The sequence below is a fragment of the Cuculus canorus genome, chromosome 5, assembly GCF_017976375.1.
Source record: "Cuculus canorus isolate bCucCan1 chromosome 5, bCucCan1.pri, whole genome shotgun sequence".
NCBI lineage: Eukaryota > Metazoa > Chordata > Aves > Cuculiformes > Cuculidae > Cuculus > Cuculus canorus.
This window is the reverse complement of record NC_071405.1, coordinates 39,290,465-39,304,217: the sequence shown is the minus strand read 5'-3', so window position 1 is coordinate 39,304,217 and position 13,753 is coordinate 39,290,465. Positions and strand designations below refer to the sequence as shown.

Here is a 13,753-nt window from a genome sequence, read left to right as displayed (position 1 = left end):
AGGATAGGTTATCAGGAGGAAGTAACATTCAGTCATTTCTACTTGCTCCACAGATTAGCCTTATCTTCTTGTTTCCGGCCTAAACAATAGATTTAGTGTTCCTTGCTGAGAGCATGAAAAACCCTTCATTGAGCTTGATGGATATGCTTCATGTACTGAAAGAGGACATTCTTGAGAACAAACTCCTTTAAAATGAATAAGTTGCTCTTACACTGTAGTTTTCAAAGGTGAAAATGCCGTGTTATATAGTATTAATTCTTCACTGAGAAATGTATTATAGAAATTCATGTTTTGAATTTGAAAAATATCTCCATAGTCATTTTGACCAAGTTTTAAGACAAATGTAAAGTGGTTTTCAGAAACAATTCAAGATAAGAAAGCTCTTCCTTTCTGAAGGCAACTTAAATCAATTCAGCTCTATACCTGGTTAATTTAAGCTGTTCTTGTCCTTTGTGATGTTTGATTCTTTAGTGAATACAAATGAATGGAATAAAAAATTCTTTAATGTTTGATAGATGAAAAAATGAAGGTAAAGTTTTTGTTCCGTGTCACCTCTTTTTCAGTTTGTGCTTACAAATACCGTCACTTCTACTGTATTGACAAGAGTGCTTCTACTGCTGGGATGCGATAACATCATCTTCTCATTTCCTGTCTTAGTGAATAAATACATTTTCAACATCACTAGCAAATGCTGCCTCCCTCATAAAGGCAATAATCATGCTATGCTGATCATATATTGCTGTGCCTGATGACGATTTGTCACCACCACCTTCTTAGCAGTCCACAGCCCCTCGTTACCACAATTGCTCATTGTTAGTGTTGCTCCTTCTGTTACATTGCACAGCTATTTTTTAATTCATTCAAGTCCAAAGTAAAGTTTTATGTTTGATGATGATGATGGTTAATGCTCTCTAGTCTGTCTTTCTTCAAACCTTATTTCAATTGGGACATTTCCCAACACAGGTTTCTTTGCTACTCTGAAGATGAGTATTTTCAACTCCTAGACTAGTGGGAATATTACTGTTTGTGGTGAACACTGTGCATTGGGAAACTGATTGTTGCTAGAACTGTTAAGTAACTTCTTAATTCTTAAATATATTATTACTGCTATTATTACTACTCTTTATTTTTGCAGAAAATCTGTTTTATGCCATAGGGTATACGTCCATTTCTAGACATATCATAAACAAAAAAAAGCTTAATTTTTTACCTTAAATTTTGAACGCTCCTAGCCTGGTATTATTAAAAATTAAAATAGAACAATAATTTTGGAAAGGGAAGCGTGCGATAAATTCCCACAATTGAATTTTTGAGGATAAATTGAAGCATTTGTGCTCTTTTAGCTAAAAGAGTGAAAGAAGAGATGCATTGAATGTTGCATGTACAGTCAGAACATTGAGGAGTCTGAGGCAGATAAGTTCATGAAGGGCTTGACTTTTGGGTGATACCACAAAAATAAGGAGAATTGATATTACTCATTGCTTTTTGATGGCTTTTTTTTAGCTTATTGCTCAAATACTGTATGTTATATAGTGACAAGGAAGACTAAACCTTTTAAGTCCTCTTTCTTTGACTATATAATACCTTCTCTGATACATGTAGTCTCAATACTAATGTGTCAGCATGCATGACTTGTTCTGCCATAAACTCATTTCCTTGTCTACGTTAGCCTGGAAAGTCACATCTCATTTTGTATATTACAAAAATTATAAACTTAATTCTTTAAGAAGAGGTTTTATTTTAAAGAGCAGTGAATAAGCATGGGTAGATGTATACCATAAGCTTTTTTTAACTGGGAGGTAGATTCCTTCCTCCTCAGTCATTACTGGCCTGTTTTTCTAGTTTTAAAGTTACGTTGTTTTCCATTATCTGAGGATCTGTCCAGGAATAATTTTTCCTTGCCTGTATTTTCTCTCAGTGCTGCATGTATTGCCTTTACTTAAGGAACTAAGGAAAACTGTGAAAGCTTAACACGTTCATTCCAAAAAGTGTTGAAGTGGCTTGTTTCTGACAAGGAAAGTCCTTGAGCGGGAGTATGTCAGTCATAAAGTACAGTCATTAGAAGCATGGAGAGGACTGGCCTTGAGGAAAAAAAAGCCCCTTGTCAAGCACTGAAACTGCAAAATTGAAATCATAATGCTCATTTTAAAAACTGGAGGATACATGTGGGTTTGTTATTATTACAGACCAATAAATAATGCTTTCAGCTTTTACCTGTTTGAGATCCTTGTGATGTAAGAGGATAGCCCATGTTTTCACATTGTATTCTTTCTTTGCAGGAATCAGAGAGTAATAAGTTATGTTCCCTATATTCCTTCCGAAATACCTCTACCTCACCAAGCAAGCCCGACGAAGGAGGTCGTGACCGCAGTGAGCTAATGACCAGTGTTAATTTTGGAACGCCAGAACGCCGCAAAGGAAGCCTTGCAGATGTGGTGGACACTCTGAAGCAGAAGAAACTAGAAGAAATGACCAGGACTGAGCAAGAAGGTATGTGTTGGATGAGATTGATAGAGCTTCCTTACCCACAAACCCTACCATTTTTATGGCATAAAGAATGTGTTGGGTGTCAAGGGTCAGAAAATTCCGTAATTGGCAAGGGCTAGGATAAAATTATTCGCAGGTTACCATGGCAATGATAGTTTGAGATCCATTATGGATATTAGGCAAATATGCCAGTTTTAAAAAACTTTTTAAATTGTGTTGATAAACCGCATTTCTAATTTTTATTTTAAAATCTAATTGTTTATTTTAAGCAATAGGAATGAATAACACATAAGATGGTTTGGTTTTGCCTTAGAAGTTGTCATCTTTCATCACCTTAGTGACCCAGCATCTGTGACTAGGAGAACAGGAAACAGTTTTAAGTGTAAGGAGTACCTAGTTCTGACCTACGTATCTATAACTGTGGCTGAAGAAATAATTTTTTTTACTGTCTGTTCAGACATTGCTATAAGTGTTAAAAGGTGGAGATAAAAATGAGGTCTAGTCTTTGACCTCTAAGGAAGTTTATGTATTCAGTCCTTATTTAGGTATTTTCGTTGACTTTGCTAAGATTTTGGCCTACATAAGAACTAAACAGAACTGGAGAATGAGTTTGTCAGTATATTGGTGGGCATGATCAGGATCCATTATGAAAATCTTTCTGCATGTCAAGTAGAATGAAGTCTTAGTTGCTTCTGCAACAATACATTTTAGTCTGTGAGCTCATACATGAATTTGAACCAGGGAAGATGAGCAGGAGGGTCTGAAAGAGATAAAGAGGTATGGATTTATCTATGTGGATTCTGTTAGTTATTTTACCAGTGTTGTTTTGTGGCATTAAAAATAACCCAGGAAGAATATTTGTGACATAATGTAACCACAAGGCAATAGAACTTATTTCCTTGAAATATGAATGAGTTCAGGATGATTTTACCTCCTCAGTTTCATGCTATGGTCACAGTGCAGTTCAAACAATGTGCTTTAGGATCCTTTGGCTCCGGGTAGCAACACACATTCCGATTAAAAGTGATGCCGATACAATGAGATGTTTGAATATGGGATAAAATCATGTAGGGATGGAAAGATGGATGTAGGCCTTCAAATTTCTTGGCATAATTGTTAAATGCCAACTCGTAGATAAATGTGTTCTCTAGGTGTTCTTTCTGAAGCTGGTGAAACATCTCTAAAGAGAGAATGTCCCAGATTCTTTACTACCATCTGTCTGTTTTCAGCTGTAAAGATCACTCTTTAAAAAAATAGTTTCTTAGATTTGGTGGTTAGAATAGAAAAACTATTTTAAATGTTACTTTGACAAAGTTTTTTTTTTTTTTTTTCAATTCAGTAAAAATCGTTTGACACTCCATGCTAATCAAAGGTCTTAGCTCCTACTTTACTGCTGGAGTATACAAGTTGTTGTTGATTATAGTGACACGCCAGCTAGGACTTTTCCAGTATACTGAATGATGTGCTAATAAAAATGTGCATCAAAAGTTTAGACATAATATACAACTGTAAGGATCCATGCCTTTCATAGCTTATTTTTCTATGAATTCTTAAGAGTTTTCTGCACTTCCTCTGTATTAGTATACAGTAATTGATTTAAGAGAGGCATGTGCACAGCAGAGAGGTTCCTCTCACTGAGTCTGAGCCTTCCATACTGTGTTCTCACCACCTGCGAAATAAAGGTAGTTTCTGATCGATACCATAATCTTGACTTTTATGGAGCATTTTCTACTGGAAAACTGTTCTAAAGTCTGCCTGTATGTTCAAAAGTAATTGACTATTTTCATGTTAAGTTCTTTTCAATCTGTCCGGCATTTTCTGTAGGAAAAATGTTCACTTCTATTTTACAGAAAATAGTTACTATTTGACTGGTACCATATAAATTAACAATGAAGAATAATTAATATAAAGTCTGAAGATTCTTCAGAATGATACACTTAGGAAGTTCAGTGGTTTTAAACTTCTACATAGACCAGGAATACCAAAATTCTTATAACAGATTTGAATAGCTATTCAAATAGTGTTCATATAGTATTCAGAAGTTTCTCTGAATTAAAAAGAAGTAAACTCTCTGTACTTTGCTGATTGATGAGAAGCTTGATATGAGCTGGCAATGTACGCTTGCAGCCCAGAAGGCCAACTGTATTCTGGGCTGCATCAAAAGAAGCGTGCATCAGGGCGAGGGAGGTGATTCTGCCCCTCTATTCCTCTCTTGTGAGACCTCATCTGGAATACTATGTCCCGTTCTGGAATCCTCAGCATAAGAAGGATATGGAGCTGTTGGAATGGCTGTAGAGGAGGGCTACACAGATCATCAGAGAGCTGGAACACCTCTCATATGAGAACAGGCTGAGAGACTTGGGGTTGTTCAGCCTGGAGAAGAGAAGGCTCCGAGGAGACCTTATAGAAACCTTACAGTACCTGAAGGGGCTACAAGAAAGCTGGGGAGGGACTTTTTACAAAGGCTTGTAGTGATAGGACTAGGGGGCAATGGCTATAAATTGGACAGGGGAAGGCTTAGACTTGACATAAGGAGGAATTTCTTCACAATGAGGGTGGTGAGACACTGGCACAGATTGCCCAGGGAAGCTGTAGATGCCTCATCCCTGGAGATGTTCAAGGCCAGGTTGGATGGGGCCTTGGGCAGCCTGATCTAGTGGGATGTCCCTGCCCATGGCAGGGGGGTTGGAACTGGATGATTTTTAAGGTCCCTTCCAACCCAAACTATTCTATGATTCTGTGATTCTATGATACTTGTTTGAAGGGAATAAAGTAGCATTTTAAAGCTAATTACTATTTTAAAACTCTGATCTTTGCTGTGATTGTGGGTGCTGCAACAGACTCAGTGCAGTGTCAGCTGCAGAAATGAGTTCTGTGATTATGAAAATGTTTTGCCATCTCATAGTCTCTTTTACACAACCTAATTAATAGCCTAATCACACATGCACCACACATGCTCTTTAACATCTATAGTTTAAAACAGGTTTCTATGGAGTTCTTAAAATGGTGTGTAACCAATGCTGTTGAGGAGCCCTTTTGTCCAGTAAGTCTGGATCTGTCACAGAATTGCTCACTCAAAGCAATGTATTGAAGGTGTTGAAAAACACTTACTGATTTTTTTTGTTTTTTAGCAAAAAGATTGCATAATATAATTACTTTAATGAACGTAATGGGGACAAGACATATTTCTACTGTACACTGCCATGTAAAATCTGTGGGGCTTGAAGCCTTGCATCACTCCTTTGAATAAATTAATAGTGCATGTTAGTGTCTTTTATAAGGAGGAGCTTCATGACTGTTGAAGTACCTGCGGGAACCGGGCTAACATATAGTCATGCATCAAGCTAATTGTAGAGCTAGAAGCAGAGCAGAGAACTCAGGAATTCCAGTCATCTGCTTTAGCTCCCATATAAGTACATCACCAAGTCTCTTTTAATGTTATTACAGTAACTCTCTGGTCCATAAAAATGATCTGAATTTGAGTAATATGAGTAGCTGGTGTCAAATACCTAAATATTTTGTGGTATCTCTTCAGACATTAAGTGTCTGTTATGCTTGTACATACTACTTGTGGTCCCTGTTGTAACACATAACATTAGGAAAGAAATATATACTGAAAGACTTTATTGTGTCTAAATAGATATATTTAATCAGAGTCCTTTGGCTTCTGAAAATAAGTTGTCTAATGAGAATTTCATCTGAGCAGCTGTGACTGAGGAGGTCAACAGGCATTGCCTGAGAGAGTAGGGCCCAGCTGGTTAAATCTGGTTGTTGTAGTGATTTAGATGGTCAAGTGCTGCTTGTAATCCAGGACCGTCTGTTTGTAAAGGAAAGAGTGAGTGCTTCAGCATAATGTACAGCTGTTTTAATCTCTCTTTAATAATAGTGCTTCAGCCAGTGTCATGTCTTATGTATATTACTGGGACATGAGTGCATTGTAAAGGACTGAATATATCTCAGGTATGTTTTTAGCATTATTTGTAGTTTGAACAAAGACCAACATCACAGGGTAAACAACATTTTTCAACTTCATAGTCCAGTATTTGCATACTTTGTACAGTAAGACATTCCTGCATTTTAATTTGTAATGGTTTGGAAATGATCAAATTGGTGAGAAAATTGTATCTGGGGGAAAAAAGGATATTACAAATATTTAGAGTTAGTTTAAGTATGTAAAGACTTTTCTGATATGTGTTCTCGTAAGACAGAAGAGGTCAGAAATGAACAGATGTCTGATTTAATCAACAACACTAGACTCTAGGGCCTCTTAGATAGCTTCAATATATAGTTTTTCTGTGAGCAGAAGGATTGTTTTACTGACTTTTTTTCTTTGGAAGTATCCTCCACTACAATTAAGTATTAAATCTCTTTACAGCTCAAACAAAGTTTGAGTTACATAGTATGGTCAGGCTGCTTCTTTCCCTTTCTATCCCCCTTCAGAAAAAGACCTTTCTTTCAGAATACTGCTTATGTTAATTTTGTGAGACAGATTTACATTGCTTGGGCTGCCTGAATTCTAGGCTGAGAATTGGCTTCCAGGCAACTATCCTTCTGTACTTCATCATAAACGTCTATGAGTAATAATTAGTACTACATATTATGTCTGTAGCTAGGAGAGCAGATTTCCCCCTTTCAGATCTGGAATGCTAGGTTGGCAGGTCAGCTGGCAGTTCTGAGCTGGAAACTGGGCATGTCGTTTCTACTAAGTGCTAAGCCCTCATTACTCGGGGCCTGGATTCCTAATTCACTTTTGACCTTGATTCTGAGTGATGTATATAGTATCATTTTCCAACCAAGCACAGTTCAGAATTCTATCACAAGCTTTTTATAAACTGCTTCCCATTCTTGTTTCCTCCTTGAAGACCATAGCTGAATGTTCAGAGATCAAAGATTTCTACGTGTGTATGTTGGAATAATGAACATCTATATGAAGAGTAGTATATTCATAAATTTCCATCTATTCTCTGTCATGTGCACCTGTCTGTACTCTCTCTTTATGGGTGCATATATGTAACTCATAGTGATATATAATATGTCTAAAGAAATCCAAATTAAAAATTAAGGATTCACATGTATTATTCATTTCATATGCAATAGGGAAAATCTCACTACACTACTTAGTAGTGGTGTTTTTTTCTGATTTGTATGTGTTCTTTTTGGGTTTTTTTCTTCCTTCAGCTTCATTAGTTAATAATAATTGAAAGTTTCCTTCCATATTGCCTTAAAATGGATTAATGCATCTCTTATAAAATTTTCTGTGGTGCCAGTAAGGACAGTATAGTCAAGTATTTCACACACAAATATGTACATATTTTCTGTTGACTTCACTGGCAAATAAAGAAACTTAAACTTTCACATACTCTATTTTGTAATTGGATACGGTTAAAACATTTCAGCTGTACATTTATGCAGGTTTTTTGTTGCTGAGGTTGGTTTGGTGTTTTCTTAATGAAATCTGTGTGTGCTATATTGTTCTAAATGAATGGAGAGTTTCAGATTTGTATGATTTTTTTAAGCCTCTCACAGCTGAGAACAGAGACAATCCAGGCATATACACTGCTTTCTGGTATAGTTTTAGCATAACCTTTGAGAACATTACATGTCAGATTTCTTTTTTGTGGATTAGATTTAGAAGTAAATACTGACCATCTGTGGTCAACAAGTATTTTTGTATGTTTTTCAGATGTTTAATTGAAATTCGAGTTATCTGTCCTGCCGTGTGCTCTATACCCACACTTTCCATTGATGAAGGCATGATCCCTAGTTGTCCTAATACACTTGGCATTTATAGACCACTGCTTTTTTATTCTTCAGTTCTCTTGATGGCTACAGATATTTTGTTCTGTTTCAGGGTTTTAAAAATGTAACTGGGATTCGGTATTAGAATTATCCAAACTGTTAAAGATAAATTAGCACTACTGTTCTATTTTTATGTGATACCTGTTGAATTCATGAATGGTAACTGGGGTTCCTCTCAGCTAGAACAATGTCTCTGAATGTGAAAAAACTCACCTTCATCAAAATCCTTTTATTGTCTTTGAAAAACCTTGCTTATCTGCTAGGTACCACCTTCTTCACAGTTTCCTTTTCTTCTTTGTAAAGATGATTTTTGATAAGCGAATTCTGATCAGTTATGTATATAGCTAATACTTAGTTAATACATATCTTTTACTTGCCCTTTTTTTTTTTTTTTGAAGCCGTATATAGTAACATCTAGGCTGAAGAATTTTTCTGCTAAACTTCAAGCATGCTTCCAAAATAAAAACATACAAGCTCATACAAAAGTTCACACAATAAATAGATTACTCAAATCAAGTTAGAGGAGAGATAGCAAGATGCTTTTTCCTAAGCTTTCTTGAATTGCATACCTCTTTACTACATAGTTAAATGCAACTCACTGTCTCTCTTTTTTTCTCATCCAATGGTCTTGGTAAAATCATACGGATAACTTTTTTCTTGCAATTTATGTTGCTGTTTTAGAAAAATATATTCTTCCATTTAGAAAAGTTTTGTATATCATAAAATGTCTATGAATTCATTAGATGAAGTGTACTGTGAATTCATGTGTCTTCGTGTGTTAAATAATAGAAATTAATATAGGACTTTTTAGGAACTTTACCACTGAGAGAGTGGTTTCTAGGGTTATTTTCCTGGTAATTAAAAGAAGATGCAGCCTAGTTTCTTTCTATGTATTGTATTTGATTTTTCTATCAAAAATTCATTCTTGTCTGAAGCAGAAATAACTTTAATGAACTTGCTTTAATGACATTTAGCGTGGAACATATGTTTAGGTAAGTTTTGGTTTTCTTTCAAAGGCAGACCTAGCCTCTTTAACTGTACTGTATTTGGGCATTAATATTTTGTCTCATATTTTTATTTATACTTCTAGGTATATCAGAATTTGTGCATTTTTCATTATTTTAAGTCTTTCAGATTTCCATTTTGTGATTAAATACTATCCCATAATTTTAAAGATACTGGCAAATGTCATTTTTCTGCCTTATCTTTTCGTATATTATCTGGCTATATACACTACAGTCTTGCCCAGTGTTGTAGCATTTGAGCATGTAAACATCACTCACAGGTTCTATGTGGATTACAATATAGCAATTCTTCAGCATTTTTTGGTATGTCTCATGCTACATTTGAAAGTTTTCCTTCAGTTTTCTTTGTTCTGAAACTTGTTCATAGCACAGAAATGGAGAACAATACAAGCTTTTACATGGGCATCATGAAAAATAAGATGTAGATGAATAAATCAATAGCTTATGGAGACCAGCTTTTTTGTTTAAAAATTTTCATATCCCTTCAGATCATAGCTCTAATTCCTGATTATCAAGAAGAATGTAGCGAGTATGATGGTAGCATTTTTCACAATAGGAGCAGCTGGAAGTTGAATGGAAATAGCCACATGTGGACTTGTTGGGCAGAAGTACACCTTTGGTTGCTACCAGGGAGTTACCTAGATGTAGGATCTACTGCAGTTTATGGAGCTTCTACTTTTCTGGAGGTTCTGTTTCCCAATGCAGGTTGTTTTCTTGTTGAAGCTTTGTACTTCTGCACCTCTACAAATTAATTGATTTTGTTAATAAACAGAGTTGATCATAGCTCAAACCCTTATGTGTGAAGAGTCTGAAATTCAGGACTCACTTCTGAAGGTTGGGACATCCCCTCTAGCTATGATAACTCTAAAATATTTTTGGGCATATGTTTACTTTCAGCATTTTGAGACACTGACCTTACCTTGAGGAAATGTTTTTATTCAGCCCTGAGTATTTTGATGAGTAATATAATTTTCATTAGAACAACTGAGCTTTCAAGCTTTCCTCATTGTGTCTGAACTTGAGCTGTAAGGGACAGATTGAAACAAGCTGAAACACCAGCCTCTACTGACTGTTCCAACCATTTACCCCCCAGTGGCTCTGTTTTCCAGTATCTTACCTTCAGGAGACGTCATATCTTTTTCTTTAATCCCTGTGTACATCTCAATTCTGACATTGTCCACTGATAGAAATGAATTTAATTTAATTTTTACTGTGTGATTGTCTCCATGCTTCCATTTTTATATAATGTTCTACACTATGCTTCTATACCTTTTTATCTCCTCTTTAGACACGGTATAAGATCCCCTATCTTTACACTATTTGTATGTTATTAAGATTATGAAAGCATTATAAAGAAAGCATATCTAAAAAGCCAGCTTTTTCCTTAGGGCAGTAAAAAAATGCAAGCTCAGTATGATTGGGTACAGCTGACACTGGGCTCTGTGGTGAAGAATGTGAGTAAATAGCTGTAAAAACATGGAGAGTTGCTTCACTTTGTGATCTTGGCAGCAGAAAAAAACCTCAAACTTCATTGGTTTCTGATGTACTGTGACACAAACAACTTTATGATCAGATCATACTTCAGAATGGGAATTGAAATACATTTTGTAGTCATCAGGTTAATAGTAGGGACTAGACTGCAATACTTCCCTTACTGAGATTATTAATGTAAATATAGAAATATGAGGGAAAGGTAAGGCTTGAATGTGGCTGATCCTGTATGCCATTGTACATGTTCTGTAGGGCAAATGGCCTCAGATTTCTTTGGTGATGAACTTTAGTTTTAGTTAGTCTTATTAGCTTTGCCATTCCTGCTGTTTTGCAACAGGGCCTAAAAGTGCTTTAAGTGCTTGTGGCTGGGGTAATGAATGGAATATCTTTCCAGCACTGAGAGTATTGCATTAGACGGAATAGTCACCTTACCTGTAAAAGCACTATTAGAGAGGGGCAGCTGTAAGTAAGTATAACGATTTGTGTCCAGTGCTTATTTACTGAAAATTGTAAATGTATTATTTATTGAGAGCTCTCCAGACAGTGCTCGTCAGAATAAAAATGTCAACTCTAAGCAAAATGTTATAATACATAATAAAAATGCTAGGTACGCACTTTAGAGAGGCAGCTAATTAGATCTGCTTTTCTTAAAGAAATGACAGTAAAAATGCTCAGCAGCATATAAGTTTTAAATGCTGATATATTCTTTATTTTTCTGTACAGTATTTGCTTTAGACACCTTATCATTACTTACAAATAATTTTGACGACTTTATTTGGTTGCCACAAGAGAGACAGAGGCATTTGCTGCCTGGCTGCAGGAGGCAGCTACATGCTTAGGCTGTCTAGTTCATCTAACAGAGAAAGCAGCTACTCTCACCTCTGTGTTTTAGTCTGAAACTCTAAGATGCCACTTTCATGAGGGAAACCTGCCTCCAGTGGAAACAACAAACAATTATTATGCTTAGTCTTCAGCCGTGCTAATTAACCCCTATCAAATATTGTGTTAAGGAGACTAAATCCATTCAAAGTCTGTTACTTTCGTGTATTATTAAATACAAGTAAGAATTGGGAAAGAAAAAGTAGTTAGTATTTTTCATTTAAAATACTGATTTATTTAAATACTTTTTAGACATTTTTATTTTCTCTGAAATTTGTAATGGGAAGAATTTGAGCTTAAAAAAATGGAAATCTTCTAGAGTGTTTTATAATGTGAGGAGAAAACTGGATTTTGAATTTAGCCTTTTTACAATGAACTGCTCAGTATTTAGGAATGTCATCACTAAAATTTAGGATGTCATCACTAAAAGCAGTTTTCTTCTTTCAAGTATATCTGCCAATATGTGAAAGAGCCTTAGTGTGTTTATTTCAGTGTCGATCTGTTCATGTTCTCCTGCAGTCAGTGTGGTGTTGGTTTTGCAGAACTAGAGAATCACAGACTGGCTGAGGTGGGAATGCACTACTTGTGATAGTCTGGTCCAATCTCCTTGCTCAGAGCAGGATCTCCTAGAATAGGTTATTCAGGGCCGTGTCCCATCAGTTTTTGAGTATCTACAGGGGTGGAAACTCTACAGTGTTTGGTCATCCTTACAACAGAAATATTTTTCTTATGTTTCAGGTGAACTTCCTGTATTTCCATTTGTGCCCTTTTGCCTCTAGGCCTGTCAGTGGGCGCCACTGAGAAGAGTGTGGGTCTGTCATCTTTACTCCTGCCATCAGATATTTGTCCCCTTGAGCCTATTCTTTTCCAGGCTGAACACTTATGGCTGTTTCAGCCTGTCAGCTGATTGTCTTGTGGCCCATTGCTGGACCCTCCAGTATGTCTGTGTCTTTCTTGTACTGGGGAACCCAGTACTGGACACAGCATCCAAAGTGTCATGTCAAATGTGGTTTATTTTAAGGCCTCTGATTCTGCACTGTAGGACATACCTGGCATATTTAAAGCCAAGGCCAGAGTCATGAACTCCAGCAGTAGTATGTTCAAGCCTTATCTGAATCCTGTTCATCTGTATAATTTGAGTTGTATACCTGCACATGGTCTCTGACTTCCCAGTGCATATCTGTTGAGTGCAGAGTGAAAACCAGGAACAAAACATAATGAATAATGCTGAACTACACGTTTCTGTTCTTCATAAATGTATTTTGCATTGTGATGAATACTTCTAATTCCTATTTGTAGCCAAGCTTCTTCCTTATTTACCCATTGAAATTCTGATCTGCAAAATGAAGCAAGAGTTTATAGTTGTAAATGTGTCAATATCCTCCTCATACCGTAGTACTTTAATAACAAAGAAGTGGTGGTGTTTCTGTTGAAATCAGATTGTGATATTAATGAAAAAAAAGAGTGCAATAGCTCTTGTTAAATATAGTTGTGAGGGCAAGTACAGTGTGAACATCTGCAGATAGCTCCTCTTATCATTGCTCCATCCTGACTAGGAGCATCCATTCCGATGCGGTCTTGGGTCTGTCTTTAGCAAGCGCTGGTGATCACTGAAGCTGTGCTTGTTCTATAGCCTGGCATTCTGGAATGTATCTAATAGCGGTTTTATTAATCATAACATATTTCTAGTTTTACTTGCATAGGTGCCCGGAGTTCCTGGGCACAGTGCCTGTTTATTTCCATCTTCTTTTTGTTAACTGTTTTATTAATGCTTTACATAACCATTTGACATATTTCAACATGAAGCTATAACACGCTGCTTCCTGCGCACATTTCTTAAAGAACTTGATGTGACATCATCTTCTATGGTGAATCACGATCTTCACTGAACCTGAAAAAGCCCATCTTGAATACTCTTCTATCTTTTATTTGTTTGAAAGTGTTGAAGCAAGCAGGCTTTATCACCCATCTGGAGGAGCTCTGAACACGGTCTAGAAAGCCTGTGGTGGCACCAAAATCATTGAGAGCTCTGTAGTGAAATTCATTCTTAGTCTAACACCACCTTAAGTCTG

General features: G+C 36.3%; 1 protein-coding gene across 18 annotated transcripts in view; it reads left to right on the top strand.

Annotated features, from left to right (window-relative positions):
• Window positions 1-13,753, top strand: part of SOX6 (SRY-box transcription factor 6) — a 367,281-nt gene that overhangs the window by 152,739 nt on the left and 200,789 nt on the right. For all 18 annotated transcript variants that reach the window (XM_054067010.1, XM_054067011.1, XM_054067004.1 and 15 more), the window contains one exon: window positions 2,280-2,490. In XM_054067010.1, coding sequence (XP_053922985.1) covers window positions 2,280-2,490 — 211 coding nt within the window. The remainder of the gene's footprint in view (window positions 1-2,279; window positions 2,491-13,753) is intronic.